Source organism: Cygnus olor, chromosome 5 (genome assembly GCF_009769625.2).
Source record: "Cygnus olor isolate bCygOlo1 chromosome 5, bCygOlo1.pri.v2, whole genome shotgun sequence".
NCBI lineage: Eukaryota > Metazoa > Chordata > Aves > Anseriformes > Anatidae > Cygnus > Cygnus olor.
Genome location: NC_049173.1, coordinates 31,727,741 through 31,748,795, shown reverse-complemented (window position 1 = coordinate 31,748,795; position 21,055 = coordinate 31,727,741). Strand labels below are relative to the sequence as shown.

At 48.5% G+C, this 21,055-nt stretch overlaps 1 protein-coding gene across 4 annotated transcripts; it reads left to right on the top strand.

Annotated features, from left to right (window-relative positions):
• The first annotated feature begins 269 nt into the window (after positions 1-269).
• Positions 270-20,551, top strand: LOC121071430 (SITS-binding protein-like). 4 transcript variants are annotated; one of them, XM_040559682.1, is made up of 14 exons: positions 1,748-1,996; positions 4,341-4,508; positions 4,636-4,773; positions 5,255-5,387; positions 5,804-6,537; positions 8,681-8,852; positions 9,863-10,058; positions 10,263-10,413; positions 10,677-10,871; positions 11,306-11,574; positions 13,239-13,375; positions 14,963-15,084; positions 15,756-15,935; positions 19,025-20,550. In XM_040559682.1, the coding sequence occupies exons 5-14, from the start codon at positions 6,079-6,081 to the stop codon at positions 19,196-19,198; spliced, it is 2,055 nt and encodes a 684-aa protein (XP_040415616.1). In that variant the 5' UTR covers positions 1,748-1,996; positions 4,341-4,508; positions 4,636-4,773; positions 5,255-5,387; positions 5,804-6,078; the 3' UTR covers positions 19,199-20,550. The 4 variants fall into 4 exon arrangements, with proteins under 4 accessions (XP_040415615.1, XP_040415616.1, XP_040415617.1 ...); XM_040559681.1 differs by lacking the exons at positions 1,748-1,996; positions 5,255-5,387 and adding an exon at positions 270-323 and having other exon boundaries at positions 4,341-4,773; XM_040559683.1 differs by lacking the exons at positions 1,748-1,996; positions 4,341-4,508; positions 4,636-4,773 and having other exon boundaries at positions 5,246-5,387.
• Positions 20,552-21,055: the final 504 nt, after the last annotated feature.

The following is a 21,055-nucleotide window of genomic DNA, read 5'->3' as shown; positions in this document are numbered from 1 at the left end:
ACACGCTTCTGCTCCCCGGGGGTGGAGAGCAGTGGGGACCGCTGTCCCGAGCCAACCCCAGTGATTTTCTACACCATCAGGAATTCAGAAAGGGTTTTTTAGCCAAAACCCTGGTGCATTTGCTGCCTGTGTTTCAGCCCCCTCTCACTTGGCCCTGCTCGCCTGCTATAATTAGCAAGAAACCTCATTTGTTCAGCTGCTCTCTGGGAGGCCAGGGGGAGCTCATCAGGGCTGCTAATTGCTGGAAGCCTTTAGTGGCTCTCCACGAGCTTGAGGCATCCTTGTGTGCTCCTGGCTGTTGTTGGAGGAGTTTCCTCTCTTGGGTAAAGCATCCTGAGGGTGCCACACCAAGTAGGAGTGGGAAAAGCATTGGTGGGGAGGGTTTGAAGATGCTCTTGGGGGTAATGCAATGGGGCAGTCCCCAAAATCCTAAATCCCTCTGCAGGGGCTCAGGCAAGGGGAGAGAGAGGAAGGTCTCTGCCTTCCTTGGAGCAGGTTCTGCAGCTTGGGGGGCTCAGGGAGGAGGATTAAACCCATGAACCCAGACAGGAGGTGCCCAGACCTCCATGTTGCAGCCCCTTGGAGGTCCCTGGCTGTGTAGGGATGCCCAGCCTACAGCCCCCTCCTTGCAGTAATGGGCAGTGCCATTGCAATAACATATAAGGCAATTTTGGGGGTGTAATCCTGCAGTGTGGGGTGTGAAGATTGCTATTGGGTTTGCTTTGGAGTCCCCCCCCAAAAAGGGGTGGGGGCAGGCTTCAGGGCTGCTTGATAACATGAGGGGGAACACAGCTTAATGGAGCAGGCGCGTCCCGTGCTGATGCTCTGGACAAATGTTCCCGTGCTTTGCTGCTCTGCTGGAAAATGCTAGCCCTCAGGAGACATGTGGGGGCCTGGAGGGCCGTCCTGCACCTGGGGGCTGTCAGTCCTTCCAGCCTGATGGCAGGGCTGTGATGGGAAGCCGATGGCTGGGCCCCGTAGAGAAGAGCTGGAGAGTTTTGGCCTAATCATCGAAAAGGCATCTCCAGGGCAGTGATTCAATTTTGCAAGCGTATAGGCTGCAAATCTGCTTACCAGATTTCTGGGAAGCTTGGAAGAGGCGAATAACACAGAAACATCCTTCCCAAAAGCTCCTCGCATGCTGGTCACTGAAAGCACCTCCCAGGCATGCTGAGCCCCTTCAACAACCCCTTAGCACCCTTTGCAAATCCTTCCACTGAAAAAGTAATGTGTGTGTGTGTACCACCTGGGCAGAGACCCTAAAGTATATTTTTTCTCCCTATGTTGTGCTTGGGTTGAGCAAGATGAGTTTTTTTTGCATCGATGCTCCCAATCTTGTGGTACCTGCTCCTCCACCCTCACACCCCGCATGGTTTGGGGGAGCTTTCTGAAACACTAAGGAAACCGAAGGCTCTGAGGCTCAGCTCCAGCAGCCAAAGCCTATAAAAGTAGCTCAGAAGGGTAAAACCATGCTTACATGGGGATATGAAGTCTGATTTCAGCAGGAGGTATGATCACCCTTTAGCAAGAGGCACGGAGTAAGCCCATGGAGGGGGGAGCTCCTTTCAGTTCATTGCACGCTCTTCAACATCATCAACCTTGTGCTTTAAAAGAAAAGTTGGGAATTATTTTTTGAAGTCTTTGAGAAATTACGTGTTTGGCCACGTGGCTTTGCCTGGAGAAGAGCTGTGTGCATCTGGCCTCACGGCATCCCCAAACTACACATAATGATGAAAGGGGGGTGTGAAGCTGCTGGTGGCATCTTCTGAGCAGGTGCTGGCTTTAGGCACCTGAAATAAATGCAGACTCTCTAATTGGTCACTTTGATTTAAGCTCAGAGCAAAACGCAGGAGGCTGGGTCTTACAAAGTTCCCTGGCTTTAAGAGGTTCAGTCTGGTTGCTTGGGGGCTGTTGGGTGCTGGAGCCTGGGGAGCAGGAAGATGAGCCCCCATAAGGGTGGTTTCTCTCCCAGTTCAGGCAGACAGGATGGAAAGGGGTAAGTAAAGAAATAAAACTGAAACAATAGTCCAGAGCCGTCGTTTCCAAACTCTGCTGCTATTTATATGCCCGCGTGCTCACTGTGGGTTCTGCTGCTTGTTTTATTGCCATTACGAGCTGCTGCCAAGTTGCCTGTGAGTTCGGGGAAATTCAGGACTGGTCTCCAGGGGGGAAATCAGGGGTCAAAACTTAGGGTTTCCAGTCATCAGAGGAGCTATATTAGCCTTTATTTCTTTTGTTTCCTTTACTCCTTTTAAATTGTTTGATAGTTCCAAGTACTTTCTCCAGCCGAGCACAAGCCTCTGCAAGATGTGGAGACGCTCAGCACAGCCGAAAGCTTTTGCTGGCACTGAAAGGAAGTGCTGGGAACTGCAAGGGGGAAGAAAAGCCAAAGGAAAACACCCAGCACAGAGCATCGGCTCACGTGTACCTGCCTGTGGTTTTACAGCATTTCTCCCAGGTTAGGAAGAGCAGATAAACCAGGGAGAGGTAGTGAGGGGAGGGCAAGAGGATAGCTACAGACATACTGTCCAGGTTTGCCTCCTTGTGCTCATGCCTATGCCTCCTGGCTTATGTATAACTTTGGGGGAAAACAGGTGGGTTTTGGGGTGTAGGATTTCAGTAGGATACATCCCTACGATGAGAGCACGGTTGGAGCCTGGGGCATGCAGCTGCTCTCGCCTAGGGAAAATCACAGAGACACACCGAGTCCTGGAGGTGCTCCGCTGCTCCCACCCCTCTTTTGTCCTAGGTAAACCCACACATCTACTTTTATAGTTTTTCTTTAAAAAATAAAAATCTCCGGTATAGACTGGGCGTGCTCCTGGGAAGCTTTGGCTGTGATCACTGGCGCTCTAAAGCTGCAGGAAAATATTGATAGTAAGGGCTGGTCCTCACAAAGGACAAGCCTGTGCTCCTTACCCCATGAGCAAAGTCCCCACAGCTCCTCACACTCTGTTTTCTGAGCCTGAAACATAACCATAGGACTTTAGATTGCATACAGCACCCTTTTCTATGGGACACACTGCAAGAAAGCACTCTCTTAAGGGCCGCTAATACGAAATTTATTCAGTAGGAATAAATCTTATTCCCTGTTTGGTTTTTTTTTTGTTGTTGTTGCGTTTTTTTTTTCCCCATTTGTTTTCACCAGAAAGCATTGATTTTTTTTTTTTTTTTTTTTGAGCTGTCCTTATTGGTGCTGCTGCTGGGTTAAATATATTTCCTACCCCAACCCTTTCCTGGGCATCAGCAGCTGGAGGAGCCATGTTCCCACCCTAAAGGGGTTGTCAGTCAAAGCTCTCGAGGTGGCACGTATTAATTGGAGCCTTTGGGAAGCCCTCCATTAAAATAGCAAATTGGTGGTTTCCCAACCCAATATTTAAGCTTTTTTTTTTTTTTTTTTTTTACCACCATACACCTCCAGGCCTGTGCAAATTTGGTTGAGAGCAATAGAGCAATAGGCAGCAACATGATGAACTGGGCATGGCCTCAGGTGTTCAGTCTCCTTGCCAGCCCCTGTGGATGCAAAATGGGAAACGTAAAACCTTTTTAAAATCTACAAAGTTGGGAAAGGTGGGGAAAAATACCTCATTCTACAGAGGAGACATAAAGCTTCATAAAACCATACATCCCCCTAACAGCATCCCACAGGCTCGCTGTGCCTGAGTTTCTCTAATCCTCTCTTAGAGTGATTTGCCGTCCTGCAGCTACCAGGATTTAATCGTGTGCCATGTGAGAGAGCTTTTCCTGGAGCTCGTCTCACTGCCAACAGCATCATGGGTCGCCCCCAGCCCTTCGAGCACTGGGAAGCTGGAAATGGCTGATACCTGCCACGATTTTCTGAAATTTTGGGGTTCCTACTGTGTCCCCATCCTATAGGCTGGGGGATTCAGAGGCAAGAGCATCAGGGTTCGTGGCCCCTTCCTAAAGGTAATTTTTATCTTCTCTGTCCTGTTTCTGTAATTTTTTTTTAGCCAAACAGCGCTTTCATTACGGCAGATGGATTTATAAAGACCAATTAAAAAAAAAAAGTGACAAGTCCCATCCTAATAATTCAGCCAGCCCTGGTTTAGATTGTGACTGAACAGCTCTGAATTGCCATCAGATTTTATTGACTTCCATTTGTTGCCTTTTTTCCAGCTTGTGGGGCAGCATGAGCAGCATAAGTCCAGTGATAATGTCTTAATGTCTTTGGTGGAAAAAAGAACCACTTCATCCTTTTTTTTTTAATGCTTTTCCCTTTATTTAAACTAGCTTGGTCCATAACCTTGATTTATTTTATTTTATTTTATTTTATTTTTATTTTTATAAATAAAGTCCTAATTCTCCCCATCTCCTTCCAGAAATCCCAACAAACTCCAGCTGGGAGAGCCGTGCCCTCTTCCCATAGTGCTTGATACCCAGCCCCACATCCATCACCCATCGCTTTGTTCCCACCCTCCTAATCTCAGGACCAGAGAGAGCAGATCCAGACTCCTGTCGGGATGGATGCTGCTGCCTTGGATCTTCAGGTGAGCCCCGCTCCATCCTTCCTCCTCATCCTGGATCTGAACCTCCTTCCACCCTCAGGAGCCCAAGCCAGCAGCAGGGAGATGCTCATCCTGGTGTCATCGACCCATTTTTCCCCACCTCCCACAGTGGTATTGCCCAAAAATAATTTTGGAGTCTGCGTGTTGGGAGATGCACCTCCAAAGGCTTTTTTTTGGGTCGCAATGAAGGATTTTCCCAGGGGATTTGGCCACCTTGAGACCCTCCGTAAGAGCAACGTTTCCTGGGGTAAGTAGTGCTGTTGTCTTTGGACCCAGGGCTTGGTGCTGGGTTTTTGGTGGTTTTTCTTTTTTTCCTGGGAGACCTGAGAGGACCTAAAGGGATGCCAAGCACCTCATTTAGCACAAGAAATGGGGAGGAAACCCCAATAATAATAATAATAATAATAACAGTAAAACCTGAATCAGCAGAATGAGCAGCCTTAGCACTGGCATAGTTCATGTACGCATGGATTCGCAGGTGTGTACTAAGGGCTCATCCAGAGCCACCTCAATAACTGCTAAAAAGGAAAAAGAGGGGGAAAAAAGTTATTGCTGTATAAGTAAATGCTTGTTGAAAATACTTGTAAAACTTTCCCAGCTCCGTTTCTAATGTAAAAAACCTGCAGGGGCCCGAGGTGGGAAGCAGAGTGATATCTCGTCTTAGATAACATGCTGGCTTTGCTTGGATCAAGTTGCCGGGGCTATAAAGGTCTCTGACGTGGCTGCAGGGCTGGGAGGAAAACACCCCCTCGGGAAAGAGGAGCAAACCCTACAGAACCACAGAGAAATATCCGGGTGAAGCACTCGGTCAGAGGCGGTTGCCTCTGGGTACCGCCGGAGCATCCTTTAACCTGCCATTAGGTAAAATAAAAACCCGTGCTTTTCCGTGGGGGGGTTGGCAGGGGGATGCAGAGGGTGGGTGTGCAGAGCCAGGGGAGGCAGCATGTGGTCCCCTGATGGGGACAGCAGCACCAAAATCTGCATTATTGGCCCCAAAACAGAGTGTAACAGATGGGAGAGGCAGACAATGGGGACAAGCTGGTGCCACCCCACCAGGTTGTCACTGCTGGTGTCCCCATGCCCGCTTTGAGCATCGGGTGCCGGGTCCCTGAGCAAGGGCTCAGCCAGCACACCCAGACCGTGCCCCCTTAGGCTGTGCATTAACCAAATACTTTTCTAGAGGAGGGGGAAGGAGAATGGAAAACCGGTGTCCTGTTACGGGGTCACTTTTCCAGTCCTCCCCCCCGGCTCCAAGCACCCCTGCAATATTTTTTCAGCACCCCCTGGATATTTACAGCAGCTTTGTGAGACAAGGGGAGCTGCGTGGCAAGGCAGAACCCCGAGCCCTGCGGAGCCCCGTCCCCCTCCCCTCCGGCTGCTGAATTTCGGCGCTGCAGAGCACTGGAAGGCTGCAGGAGGGATTTCTCTTACCTTCGGGGTCACTGCAAAGCCTTGCAGCCTAATTTTAACTCTTCGCATTCTTTCGGAGCCATCCGAGAGGATTTTTCTTCTTACAAGGGAGAGGAAGAGGAGCCGCAGCATCCCTCGCACCATGCCCATCGCTCGCCCCACCGGCCGAATCCCCGACGCCGCCTGGACCTCGGGCTTGAGGGAGATGACGGAGCCCTGGAAAGGTGCCTTGGGCTGCCTCGGCGTGGCCGTCTTCTTCACCATGACCATCGGCATCATCTCCTGGCAGGCGCTGGAGCAGTCACCAGAGGAGTGGGTGCTGCGGGGCCAGGCGGGAGGGGTGCTGTGGGAGCGCCGTCGGGGTGCCCTGCTCCTACGGGCACTGCCCGAGGGGCAGCCGGTGGCCGTGATCACTGTGGGTGGTGTGCCCGCGGCTGAGCCACCCCCGCCACGGGACCGGTGCTGGCAGGACAGAGGCCAGTTCTGCTATGCATGGGAGGAGGCAGCTGAGCTCCGGCTCTCCCTCGAGCCCCCGCCGGCCCCCGGCACCGAGTGCTACGGCGTCCGCTGGACCCCGCTGCGCCCCGACGTGATGCTGAAGGTACTGGGGATCCCCTGCTCCGTGCCCTCTTTCTTCACTAAACTAGCCCAAACATCAAGGATTTGGCCTAAATGTAATATTTCCCCAGCGTGGTTTATTAGGGGGTCACCCCCGATCTTGCAAAGCATCCCATGGCTGGAGAGTGCCGGGTAGGAAAAAATCCCCCTCCAGAAACCTCGTGCCCCGATGCTGAGCACCCAAAATATCGAAGAGGCTGCCACCACCTCCTCTCAGTGCTGTGTTTGTATGGAGACCAAATAAATAACTGCTGGAGTGAGAAGTGGCGAGGGGACATGGGGAAAGCTCGGGAAGGTCCCTGCCAACCCCAGGAACAATGCGGCATCTCGCGACGCCCGTGCTCCTGCTGGGATGACAATTTATGGAGAGTTTTCATTCGCATATTTTTTCCTCTTCGGCGCTAAATGGCCTTATTTCATGCTGGCGGAGGGTGCCTGAGCACAGCCAATTGTCCTGTGCTAACATCAGCTTGTGTTCATTTGGGAGGTCTCGAGGGGATGAGCAAGAATAGATTTTCTTCCCCCATTAAAAAATAAAAAAATAATAACAAACAACTATTGGAAAATATGATGTGGGGAAAGTTAAGTGTTAAGAACAGCTTTTTTTTTTTTTTTTTTTTTTTTTTTTCCCACTCCCAGTTGGCATAACTGGTTCAGCTGACACCCGTGCAGCTATTCTGGGCCTCCAGGTTTCCACTTTAATAATTTACATCTCCCCTCCCTGCCCCTTGTCGAGACTTTAACCTCTCTCTGCCCCCGCAGCAGGAGCAAGCTCTGGGATCATCCTCGGTGGTGGGGTGGGAAGCGGCACCAGGGCCAGGTCAGGCGTGGGGGCCATCTCTGCTCAGCCCAAACCCCTTCGGGTTTCGGGGGGGCCCATCCCCGCATGCGGAGTCACGCGGGAAGCTAAGTCCTGCTGATCCCCTGCTCTGGCGGAGAAGGGGAACCCTCAGGGGCTTAGGAGCATTGGGCAGCACACAACAGCAAATGTGGGGGAAGTTTTCCTTCCCTCCCTCCACAAGCTTGAGAATCGGGCCCCTGTGAGCCTAACGAGGTTCAACAAGTCCAAGTGCAAGGTGCTGCACCTGGGTCGGGGCAATCCCAGACATGAGCACAGGCTGGGAGAAGACCTCACTGAGAGCAGCCCTGCAGAGAAGGACCTGGGGGTTCTGGTGGACAAAAAGCTCGGCAGGACCCAGCAGTGTGTGCCTGCAGCCCAGGCAGCCACCTGCATCCTGGGCTGCATCACCAGAGGGGTGGCAGCAGGGCAGGGAGGGGATTGTCCCCCTCTGCTCTGGCCACGAAGATGCTCAGGGGGCTGGAGCACCTCTCCTATGGAGAAAGGCTGAGAGAGCTGGGGATCTTCAACCTGGAGAAGAGAGGGCTCCGGAGTGACCTCATTGCAGCTTTTCAATACTTAAAGGGAGCTTATAAAAAGATCGAGAGCAACTTTTTGCTCAGTCAGATAATGACAGGACAAGGGGGAATGGTCTTAAACTAAAAGAGGGGAGATTTAGGTTAGAGGTTAGGAGGAATTTCTTCACTCAGAGGGCAGTGAGGCACTGGCACAGGCTGCCCAGAGAAGCTGTGGATGCCCCGTCCCTGGAGGTGTTAAAGGCAGGTTGGACGGGGCCCTGGGCAACCAGGGAAAGGAGGAAAACCCCACTACCTTTGGCTTTAAATGAGCAAGTTAAAACTTTTGTCGTCTTCAAAGTAAATGAAATGCGTAACTTGTACTCTTGATTTTTGTTTTGTAATTTCTTTTCTCTTCCTGCTCTCACACTATTCAATAACTAATCAACCTGCAGGTTGCAAAAAAGTATTCATACAGAATTTCAGCATTTTTTTTCATACTTAAAAGCCCAGCTCTTTTTCTTGTGGAGGAAAATCTTAAAGCCAAATATCTTCTAGCAGGTCAGATGCAGAAAGCAAAAAAAAAAAAAAAAAACAAGCACCCATCGCTTTGTGCAGGAAACCCCTAAATCTCACTCAGGGTTCGGGGATTTTTCTTCCTGGAAGAAGATGCTGTGCCAATGCTGCAATAGCAGGCAGGGGTTTGCATCTTACAATGCAACATGGTCATGTATTTGTCCCCAGCCTGAGACATTTCTCTCTCCCTGCTGCAGGATTGCTTCTCCATGGCCAATGTCTCCTGGTACGGAGGGGCGAGCATCCGTGCCCAGCGCTGGCCATTCAACAGTGCTGACAGCCCAGCACAGCTCTTCGTCAGCGGAGATTTTGGCAAAAACCCCACTGGATACGGCCCTGTGCTAGAAAGATACTTCTTAGGATCAACAGGTATCCGCCTCCTTTCCCATTTTTCCCAATCTCCTATGGCTTTAATCACTGCCTCTCCCTATCCCTCCCGTCATTTACAAGGCAATTAAAGAGCAGGGTAGATAGCTTGGAGATTAAAATATTTTATAAATGGGATAACAACTGGCATGAGTAGATGAGGGATGGATCCCAAACCACCCTATCTCTGTGGGAAAAGCCAGGGTGTTGAACCTAGGCTGCCTTTACAACTCAGTGCCTTCCTCTCTGGAAAATGGGGTTTTACCCAGGTTACCTCAGGGAAATCCTTTGCTCTTGGCATGCATTTTCTGGGCAAATTCATCTCCCCCTTCTAGCCAGGTGAGACGGAGCAGGATGGGTGCAGCTCCCTCACTGCCTGTTCCCCTGGCTGGCACCGCATAAAGCACGCAAAATCTTTGGCATCCAAATTTCCAGCCTAGAAGTAGGAAGCTGAGGGGTGGCATAGTCCAGAATAATTTTGTCAATCACTTCCCAAACTCGAGCAGGATTTTACACACCTGTCTGTCATGGATGTAAATTCCTCTTGGGTGGCTTCACACTGAGCTCACAGGTCCCCAGTACTGCTGTGGGATGCTGGAATGAATCAAACTGCCATTGATTGCCACTCTTGGGTGGATATTTGGATTATTTTCCAGCATGCCAAACTCCGGATATTCCCCCCCAAATCATCAATTGTCCTGAAAATCCCCTGAGGCTATGTTTTTGGAAAGAAGCTGAAGCTGCTGCCTGAGCTGAATACAGAGCAAAAGGCAAGAAATGGTGCAAATCAGAAGGGCTTTTAAGGGCTGGAGGCTAAAAAGGAGTAGTGGAAGTGAAGAGCTGGATATTCTTGCATGGCCAGGGGCAATCCAGGGGGATTTTTCTTTCCAGGGAGTGGAAAAAAATCCAGGGAGTGGCTGGACTCTGCCTGCACGTCCTCGTGGCCACTAGCACGAGGACATGGAGGCATCAGGAGCCGGCCATTTGCTTTTTCCCTTCTTTTCACCGCAAAGGAGTGACAGTAACGGTGGCACCCGACGTGCCCTTCGTCCTCTCGCTGGAGAGCAACCGGCATTTCTGCCTGGGTGGTGCCGGGGGCCCCCTGCACTACCTCCTCTGCATCAGCTCCGATGTGGCCACCGCACACCGGCACGTGGGCACCCAGCTGGTGGGGCCAGCACGGGTGCTGCCGGACACGGCCCTCCTGGGGTAAGCTGCTCCCTCCATCCCTGGTGCCAGATTGCTTTCTAAGCCCTAATTAGAAAAAAAAAAAATCTATCTTGCTGCTATATCTCACCTGCTGCCATAGGTAGGGCAGCAATGCTTTTTGCTTGCCCATCTCCATCTTCTTGTGCTGAGTGTCTTGTGTCAGAGCGAGGTGCAACCCCATTCCCCATTTTCTCCATCACACAGGTCTCCCATCTGGCAGTATTATGGCCCGGTGGGCTCAGCTGCCAAAATTAAGCGAGGTTTGAGATCGTTCGCCAGGAGACTGAAGCGGCACCGGCTTCAGGAGGGGGTCCTGGCCCTGGGGGAGCGCAGCACTGCCACTCTCGCCGCCGCAGTACGTCCCCTCCTGCCAGCCTCTGTGTTCAAAATGCAATCCAAGAGCACCTTTAAACCCCTCTAAAAGGGGGGGTTAATTAGATCTCTCGAAAGTGCAAATGCACCTGTTTTGTGGGGTGGGGAGTTTATTGGTGCGCCGTGAGCATCCCTTCCCTGGGACAGGATGCTCGGTTTGGGGTTTTATCTGTGGATCTGGTGACACTGAGCTCAGAGGCTTTGCCACTCCCATTAAACACATTTTTCCACCTTCCTTCCTCGCAGGAATACGTGTCCATGGAGCAGAGGAGGCGGCGCAGTTCGGCCCGTGCCTGGGACCCCGCGCTGATCAACCCCCTGCGGCTCTCCATCACGCTGTCCCCCTACACCAGCATCGCCTCCCCACTCTTCCTGCGCTCGCTGAGGGACAACGAGGCGGGCTACTGGCTGAGCCTGCAGCCCCGCTTCGGGGGCTGCTTGGTATGGGACATGGCCCCCCATCTGCATGTTAACCCTGTTTGTGAAATTAAAGCTGAATAAATACTCCCCACCCTCAGCTCGGGACAGTCCCATCCCATGCTTGGGGCAAACCCCGTGGCTGCAGGGCAAAGTGTCGGGGAGCAGCTTTCCTCCTGCTTTGCAAAGAAGCAGCTTTTGAATTTCCACTGCTGAAAGACGTTTCAAAAAGTCACCAGCATGCAGAAAGTAGCTCAATGCTTTATGTTTCCCTCCCCCCCTTTTTTTTTTTTTATAGTCATTTGATGATCCACCAGTTTGCCACCCACTGGGGGTTTTGGGGAGCAGAGTGTTTTCGCCTTTACGCATTGCAAACTGCGGCACCATCCACCCCCCAGCCTAGGGGGTCGGCAGGATATTTTAAGGGTCCGACCCATGTTTTCCACCCTTTGCTGCAGGTCCCGCTGCTGACCACGTGGAAGGGACGGCTCTGCGCCCGCCTGAATGTCACCAGCGAGGCAGCGCTGAGCTGGTACCTGGCCCGCACCCGGGCCCTGCGGCAGGCACTGGGGGCCGCGTACGTGGTCTTTGAGGGTGCCGAGGGCAATGCCTTCCTGGAGCAAGCCATGTCCCCTCCTGCTGAGCTGGCCGGTGACCAATACGCCGGGGCACTGGCAGCAGCGCTGGCCACGCTGGGGAACGCCACGATCATCAGCGCCGGCGCCAGGTGGGTCACGGTGAGAAGATGCTCGGGGTGATGCTTTAAATGTGCCCTCGAGATGCTGCGTGCATGTGGAGAGGCTGCTCTCGTGTCTCCTCTTCTGGCATGTTATTTTTTTTAATGTTCTAGAGCATAAAAATGCTGAAATGAAATAATGTTTAACTGTATTAATGCCAGATGCAATGAAAATGCATCTCGTGGTTTGTGGGCATTCAAGCTTCAGGTTGCTACCTCTCCTGCAGGATGGAGGTGAGCCCTGCAGTTATGACCAAATCCCCATGTTGGCAGTGGCTTATGGTGCCAAATGGCTGCAAAATTTCTGACTTTTCATGCTTGCATAGCCCATAGCAGGGTTAACTTATTAATAGTTGAAATTATGCCTTGAGACTTTTTTTCCCCCCACTATTGTGATGGTTACCAGATGGGAAGGTTAATTTTGCAAAAGACTTTTTGCAAAATGGAAAGGAAGGCTAATAGGAAATGGCTAATTCCATGTTTTGTGCAAGGAATTGATGGTGAACTGCCTGAGAAAGCAACTTCAAGCTAGTTAATTTCAAAGAGAAAGAGGGGTTTCACCTGCCGAGGCGCTGACAGGCCAACAGCTGCTGGGGATGTGGATGGCTCCTGCTCAACCATCTGTGACCCAGTGGTGCAAAGAGCCACTTCTCTAAGCATTTTTAGCTCATCTGGGAACCGTACCTTTCCTGGTGGGCAGTTTTCATACCAGAAGTGTTTCATAAACCCTCGTGTCAGCCTTACTGTCTCCTAAGATGAAAGCAGAGACTTTTGGGGAGTCAGCAAATGGGCGTGAGGTCAATGAAGAATCCAAGCTGTGGGAGTGGATGGACTCAGGGCTAAACTCTTCCTGGCTAGACGAGCTCCAGACCATTTTTAAGCCAAGGCGTGTCATGAAAGTTTGGACGTGACCCTTTTTGGCTGCCAGAAATGCAGTGGTGGGGGGTTGCTTCCAATACTGGGCTGCTCAGGGGCATGACCCACCGCACCTCCAAGGAAACCCTGGGCATAGAAATGCTATTGGAAAAAAAAATAATAAAATAATAATAAAAAAATTGAGGGAAAAAAAATGAGGAAAATAATGTTTTCCTATGGCAGATGGACAAAAGCGGTCAGAAATGACAGCCGCTCAATGCAAAACAGATGAGCACGAGTGAAAGCCAAGAGGAGAAATCCTCCCTGCAGGATGCATCTCAGTGGGGTTCATGCCTTGGATTTGGGGCCCCACACGGGCCAAGGCTGAGGGTGCTGTTGGGATACCTTGGTTGATGTCTCGGGTATGTTTTTGGGGAGTGTTTTCCCATCACGATTGGCATAGCCACATGTAGAGTAGGAAGAGAAAGCTTACAGCCCATGGCTGCGAGGTGGGCCACCAAAAATGGACTGCATGGGTCAAGCCAGGAGAAGGAAATCTTTGAATCTGGGGATCTGGGGAAAGGTTCCAGAGGAAGGAGGTGGACTGGGGTGGCCAAATGAGACAGGGCAGGCTCAGTGGGTGGGAGTCTCAGTGGGGAGCACTGACCTCCCTTCCACGGAGGTCCCCAGTGGCCGAGGAACCCACATCTGACCACAGCAACCGCCAAGACAGCCGGAAATCTTAACATTTCCACTCCGATCCTTCTAAAAACACCAGTTTTGTGCTTGTTTCCCTGCAGATCTAGTCATCTACCGCTCTTTGTCCAGATGAGCCCACGGCGCTCAGACTGGAGCCACGCGGGCCTGAAGGGGGTTATCCCCTCTGCGCTGCACTACAGCCTGCTGGGCTACAACTTCTTCATCCCCGACGCAGTGGGTGAGGACTTCTTTCCTTCTTTGCTACCTGTTGCTGTCTTTTCTGTTTTTTTTGTTTGTTTTGTTTTGTTTTGTTTGTTTTGTTTGTTTTGTTTTATTTTGTTTTGTTTTGTTTTCCAGCACTTTTTCAGGCAAGAGGAGCACAGGCTTTAGGGTGCTATAGGGAGGCTTCAAGCGTTTTGTTCCCAGGATCCGGTTTTGATTGGATTGAGGGTTACTAGGGGAATCGACCGAGGAACTGAAAACAAAAAAACACGTTGTAAATCTTAACAGGCAGCCAGCTCTCTGGGGATCCCCTTCGTGGAGCTCCTTAACCACGTGCAGAGGGCAGCCCGCTGCCTCTTGCAGCTTTTCTTGGACTAAAAGTGTGACAAAAGCAAGGAGGGAGCCAACCACTGGCAAACAGCTTGCCTGGGCTCTCAGATGGGGACATAAATATTCCTAAAATGCCAGCAGCCACGGTCAAAGTTTGTATTTCTGCTCCAGAGTATGATGGCATGAGACATCCTTCAACAACAACAGGAAAAATAATTATAAAAATTGAGAAACACTCATGTAATGAGGGCTGATGAGCGGCTTGTTTCACCTCTCTTCTTGGAGGTGGCCATGTTATTTGTTTGAACCTTGCCACAAGCACACGAGTCATCGCGGAGGCTGCACATGGAGATGATCAGAGCCAGCAGAGCTGCAAACAGCCCTGAAAAAAAAAAAAAGTGGTGTTGAGCAATTACCAATTCGTCTGCTATTTTTAGCTGGTTTTCCTTAGAAACCAAGGCTTGGGCAATCACGGCATGTCACTGCTGCCCTGAGGAGATGTTGAGTCTGTTGGCTTTTGTCAATGGGACAAGGGATGAGACAGCAGGGCTCCATCCCTGCAAGGGATGTCTTTGGGCCTTGTTTCATGGGGTACGAACAGCATCGTCTCTTTCTTCCCATTTGGGGACAAATCCACTTTGTGCCTTTCTGAGGACTGTTGGATTTTTCAAACATGCCCTTCCCTGTTGGTACTGGCTGTGTTCTGGTGAAGCAAATTTTTAGGGTTTCTTACTGTCTCCCCTCTACCTGTCTCGTTCATTTAGGTGATCCTATCAAGTCTTACCTGACTAGCATCCTTTGCTTGGATATAATGGCATCACCTACGCTTTAGTGATCCCAATTTAATCCTAGCACAGGATCTGGGTGCAATATTGTACCGTCTGCTTTTCCCCTTGAATATCATATTGTGACAGCCTTGAGAGACTGGAGTATTTTTCCATGATGCTTCCACTCCACACATCAAAGTGGCAGGAAAATCCATTATTTTCCCAACACTTTCCTTTGCAGGAGAAATCCCTTTTTATGATGTTCTGCTAAAATTTAGAAACTGTCTCCTGGCAGCTCATTCCCAGCATGAGCCTCACCAGACAACCATCTCTAGCTATTTTAGGATGTTTGATGGGGGACAAAGGAAGAAAAAACACGTGGGTGGGGATCCAGCTTCTCTTGCAGTGGGGTTGTGTGTCCTGCTTGCATCAAGAGCAGGTGGCTTTGAGCCATCCTGTGATGGGATGTCCCCAAGAGGCTTTTCTCTGCTCCTTGTCCTTGGCAGGAGGCAGCCTGGCTGGTGATGCCCCGGGGGACCAGGAGCTGTATGTGAGGTGGCTGCAGATCGTGACCTTCCTCCCCGTGATGGCCTTCAGCACCCCGCCCTGGCTCTGCTGCGACACCTGGGTACGTAAACCTCTGTCCTGCGGAGGAGGGCACATCCATTCTTTAAGGGATAACCACCCTCCCAAAGCCATTAAAAGTTTCCAGCGACCTGATTGCTGCCCACTCTCGACATTATTTTTGCTACAAAATTCTTGTGAGTTGACGCAGCTTTGTGCTTGGGCTATGTACAATGGCATGGGTGGTACCTACAGCGCCTCTGGGTATGACAGTGATCATCACATGTGCCCCTCCTTCCCTTTTGCTGATGGAATTGCTTAATTATAGTTTGATCAAATAGTTTATATTATACAAGAATGAAGACTGTAGATTTGCCATAAAGACCTATTTCAATGGTTGAAAGCATTTTCCTGGGGATGTCTCCTTTAGGGCATTAAAGCAAGAAGGCGATTCCTTAAAAAATCATGAGGGAGGATGCGGGGAATGCCATCATATCTCTTTACTAGCAGCAAAAGAGTTGTTTGCTTTGGTTAAGGACATCAGCACCCTGGAGGATATTGCCCACCAGCCGATGTCCTCAGCTTTTATATCGAAATGAGTAAAAATCCATCACATCAACCATCTCTGGCTGCCGTCAGGATCTTGCAGTTCAGCAATTTCTCTGCCTAAGGAAATGCATGTATTGTTTTTCCTTATTTTTTGGGTGAAGGGCTTGCCACGTGTCTCTCATGCAGGTCCTGAACCTTACCCAGCAGTGCATACAGAGGCACCGGGACTTGGTGGTGCCACTCATCATAAAATACAGCGAGGAGTGGCTGCGTTTGGGGTACCCCATCTTCCGCCCGGCGTGGTGGCTCAGCCCAACGGACCCAACTGCTTTCACCATCGAGGATGAATTTCTCATTGGAGATGAGGTGGGGAATGTGGAAAAAATTCCCTCAAAGGAATGCTCCTAAGGGGAGCATAATCCTCTGTGAATTGCAGCAACACTTTGTGCTGCCTTTGTATAGGGATGTGGCCAAGGAGGGGACACAGTCTCCCTAAAAAATATCCAAGACTCAAAAGCAAAGTTCATCAGCAGTGAGTTTGTAGTTTTAACATCAGGGCAGCTTGTGTTGCAGAGTTATCTTCTCAGGTCCTGCTTGCAACCTCTGGCAGATACTGTGATATAGGATTTCCAAGCTTGAGTTTCTTACCACAGATTCTTCAGGTTCATTGTATAGGTTGTTTTGTGGATTTTTTTTTTTAAGGAAACTTTCCCTCACTGCAGGAAATTGCTAAAATATCTTCCTGCTTCTCTTTAAAGTAAAAATCAAAAAATCAGGTAGGATGTTTTAAAACATATAAATCCTTAGCACAAATGAATTTGAGTGGCATTGTGCAGGAGAAGAGACACTTCTGTCCTGATGCCCTGTAGGGTGCATATCCAGGTTATAACTGCAAGCAAGCTAAAGCTTAGCTCCTTCCCCCGAAATCACTCAAACTGAAGAATCCCTTATGTAATCAAAATGGCCTGGTCTGTTTTAGCAGGGTGAGATTTCCAGTAAAATACTGGAAAATCATCTCTCCCTGGAGATGTGAAACTATGGTTTGGCTGAGAGCTCCCGAAATACGGTAAAACATCAGGTCTGCTCCATCAGTATTGCAGGGCCAAGCACTTCTGATAAAGTGTCGTGTGAGGCCAGCAAAATCTTGTCTGATTTCACTTCAAAAGGAGCCTGAGCTGGCAGGGGAAGAATCCAGATGGGGATGTTTTGACTTTCAGGATGACTTGGGAAGCTGGAACAATAGAAATGTGCTCCAAAACCCGCCTGGTGCCATTTGGAGTGCCACTAATAACTAATTACTGGAAGATACATAAAGTGGTTCTCTCCTGGCGTGGTTTGAGGCAAGGCTAAGCATTAGGATGCTGGGATAAACATTTTGAGCATTGCTCTGGACGTAAGCATCCGCTGCAGGGTGCTCATGAACATGACTTTGTGCTACCACCAACATCTTCTGGTGTCTGAGCTGTCTCCCACGCCTTTTTGGGGAGTAACTCTGGGCTGTGAGGATAGCCCTGCTTTGAAATCCACTTGTGTTGTTTTTTTCAGGTGGATTTGTACATTTATTATGGCCAGATTGCTGTAGTCCACATGTCTTGGCAGCACACTTACAACCTGTTGAATGCTTCCAGCACAGCATGTTGAAATGCAATGGCAAAGAGACAAGTGGCGCTCGGTCAGCAAAAAATTATCAGCACATGCAGCATCACTTCCCATCAGTGCTGTCTGCCTGGCAAAATTGGATGCTGCAAGTGGCTGGGAAGCCAGGTCATGCTCCAAACACATCTATAAAGGCCACCAGGGTCCAAAAGTGTCCCCCAAAGGGAGCCAAACACCACATTGCCTCCTTTTGGATAATGCTGCCCAAGGAGCATTGATGTAGAGTGCGGGGATTGACCAAGACCTCAAAAAGTGGATTTAAGAATGAATGATGCATAAATTTCCTACACTATTTCTGCTTTTTATCCTTTATTTTTTCCTTTACTGGCTTTCTTGGAATTTTATTTTTATCCTTTCATCCTCTCTTTCTTCACCATGTGCATTCAGTACAGCACAAATGCAAATCAAAGCCTCCATGTTTAAACAGCTTTAAATTTAAGCCAAAGTGGTTGATTTTTTTCCTTTTTTTTTTGTTCGTTTTTCCTTTTCAGAAAGCCTGTGCTTTCCTTGAAAAAGGCTTAATTTAGGGCTCTGAAACCTCTTTCAGTTTCTGAAGTGAAATAATTTGTCAAGTATAAATATCCTCAGAATACTGAGAACTGGTTTTTTTTGTTTGTTTGTTTTTGTTTTTTGTTTTTGCTTTTTTTTTGTTTTTTTCTCTTTCAATAAAGGGTGAAAAAGCCCTCAGGAACCCCTTCTTCCTATATAGAGAACTCCAGCAATGGAACAGTCTTTCCCATAATTCGAAGAAAAAAAAATAACCTGTAAAGTTCATTGGGGACTGTATTACCCTGACTAAGCCACTGGAGAGGAGCAAGCAGAACACATTTCTCCTTATGCCACATCTCCAAATGGGACTCACTGATTTGTGACACAAAAGGACATTTTAAATGCTTTTACTTTTTTTTTAAATGCTTTTTATGCAATTACCCATGTACCAAGGCCACCAGCCAGGATTTTCACGAGCATTTGAGGGCACTGAGCAGCTACATCTCTTGCATCTCCAAAGGAGCCTCGAGTCCACAGAATGATGACTCAAAAGTGAACATGTTGCTTGAGAATCAATAACTTGTGTTATGTATATTGAGCACAAGTTGTTCCTAGAGTTTATCTAACCTGGATCCAGACCGGGTCTCCTGGAGAGGAGCCCTGGGCAGAGGGCTTTTGAAGCCCACCTTTATGGCAGCCCACATCTAAAGCTCCCGTAGTATGATCATTTCTAATTAAAATAGAAGTTTCTGCTTGGCTCACTGCCAGGTAATGTTCGACTTCATTGATTAACTCACAATGAAGGGTTTGTTCAAACCAGATTCCTCCAAGCAATGGGTGACAGGAGAAAAGAGAAATTCATGCCTCGGTCACAAATCTATGTGGCATGGGGATGTCTCTCCCCTGACTCTGTGCCACCAATTCCCACCACAGCTCCATAAAACCTCTTCAAAAGCTGCTTCATGTGAGCCTGAGCCCACACGCAGCCTCCCTGCATCCATCCTGTCCTGCTCAACCTGGAAGCAGGAGCTTTGTTTTGAGCAAACACCCTACTTCTGATGTGTTTGGTTTTTTTTTGTTCGTTTGTTTGTTTGTTTTTTTTCAGTTCGGGTCTTTTAAAAAAATATGAGCTGGGTGGATCCTGGAGGTTTTTCTTGCAAAATATGCATTAGATGGACTCCAGAGGTGCTTTTTCTCACAAAATACAGGTTGGACGGACTCTCAAGGACAGACCAATGAAGGCCATTGCAATGACCCAGCTAACCCTCCATCTGCAAAATTATTTTTTCTTTTTCTCTTTTTCACCACAGGTCTTGGTGGCCCCAGTAACAGAAAAAGGGCAAACGTGGCGAGATATCTACCTGCCCGGAGAAGGGCACCAGTGGATGGATACCAACACTGCCCGTGTGTTTGATGGAGGCACCATCCTCAGGAATTACTCTGCCAGCCTTGAAGAGGTGCCAGTTTTTGTAAAGACTTCCTAAATATGGATTGTTGTGGCTTTTAGGCAGTTGCCCTCCTTCAGAGCAGCATTGGCCAAATGTGGTCACTTTTCCTTAAGATAATTTCTTGCACTTTTCTAAGAATATGTTTTTTTATTATTATTATTTCAGCAGAAATTGTTTAAATCTTCTATTATTTGCTGCTATTCTAAAATAGTGACAGTACAGCTTGGGCACAAATACACATCCACACCACATTGACCTCCATCTTTTTGGGGTTTCTCGGGGAGGTGTTTGCGTGCCCGTGTTGGGTTTTGGTGGGCACATCCAACACTCCCAGGTCCCTGCCACCCTGGTCAAAGATGCTGCCTTGGCCGGAGAGTGGATTTTCGAGAATCTGATATAAACAAACATCACCTGTCAGGATTGGATTTATGCATTTAAAGAATAAGATGAATATACAGGGAAATGTAAATACAATAGCTCTATACATGTGCCTGGACATCACGTGCTAAATGCTACATGCTTCTCTCATCTGATGCTGCGTCTGGTCCACCAGGAGAGAGGACTCGGGGAAAATGAAGCACAGGTCTCTGTACAGAGATTAAATCACTGCATAGCCCAGATGGTGCCAGCATCTTCCTCCAGATCTTGCCCAAAGTCAAACTGAAGATAGTATCAGTTTTTGCTATTCTTCACCTATCGGAAAGTCACCAACTTTTTAGTTAGGTTTAGTGCCTGGCTGAAGAAAAAAGTAATAATAACCACCATGTTCATGCATGGTGCATCTCCAAAAAAAAATAAAATAACACCATGTGCTGTAAAAGTTCTCAAGCAGCCAATTTCTTTGTGTCTGTTAATAGGATATGCCTCATTTCTACAGTGAATTTGCTTTAAATTGAGTTTCCTGCTCTTTGTTGCTGCTGTGTCAGGGTTTGTGCTGGTGTCACTGGGCAGTTTCTGGATTATAAAGGGTAACGTCGCATCACTGCCAGCTAGAAGAATATTGCTAATGCAGTTTCTATCTTGTGAGCATTTGGATATTAAAGACTGCATTTGGAGTCACCGTAATGTTAATGAAGTGTTTGTTAATGTAAACTGGATTTAAAGAATTGGCCGTCCTTGTCATTTGTGTCTCTGGGCGCTGGCTGATCCGTTCTCTGCCTTGTGTCTTCCTCTTGGCAATCCATGTGGAAGAGGCACAAATGTTTCCCCTTATTCTTTTTCTATCTTAAAATCTTTCTATATTTCTATCTATCTTATTCTTTTCACTATCTTAAGCTAGTGCTCATGTTTTTCTGAAAGGAAGACTTAGGCATGTTTGAGATGTATGGAAGTGGACTGGACTTCAATGGATGCTTAAGAGATTTCCTGAAATGGGGGCTCTGTGACTATAAACTGGTAAATGCTTGCAATTTTAACTAATTGCAATAACGTAGTAAAAACAAAAATACAATAAGCACAAGCTCTTCTTTTAACATTTTTTTTTTTGCTTTAAGCACTTTATTTTACTCCACTCTGTGTTTTTTTTCTTTTACCTATGTAGCAGATGTGCATGCCTGCCTATTTTCTGGATGTATTTCTAAATCTTCCTGATTGGTAGGGCAGGAACGAGTGGTTTGGGTAGATTTTCTTATAAGGAAGAGATTTTGACAATGTTTATGGATGATGCACTCTTATCAACACTTGGATTAACAGTTCTTTTTTTTCCTCTGCCAGAGACTTTTAAAACCTTTTGCATACCTGAGAGCTGGGCTCATCAACCTTTTGGCTTTTTCACTATATTTTTGCTGCTGTGTTGTTCTGTGCGAAAACTTTGTCCTTTGTTAACAGTTTTGAGGGTTAACATCCAAGATGTGGTGCTGAATTAGTTAAAGCACTGCTGAGGTGGTGTTACAG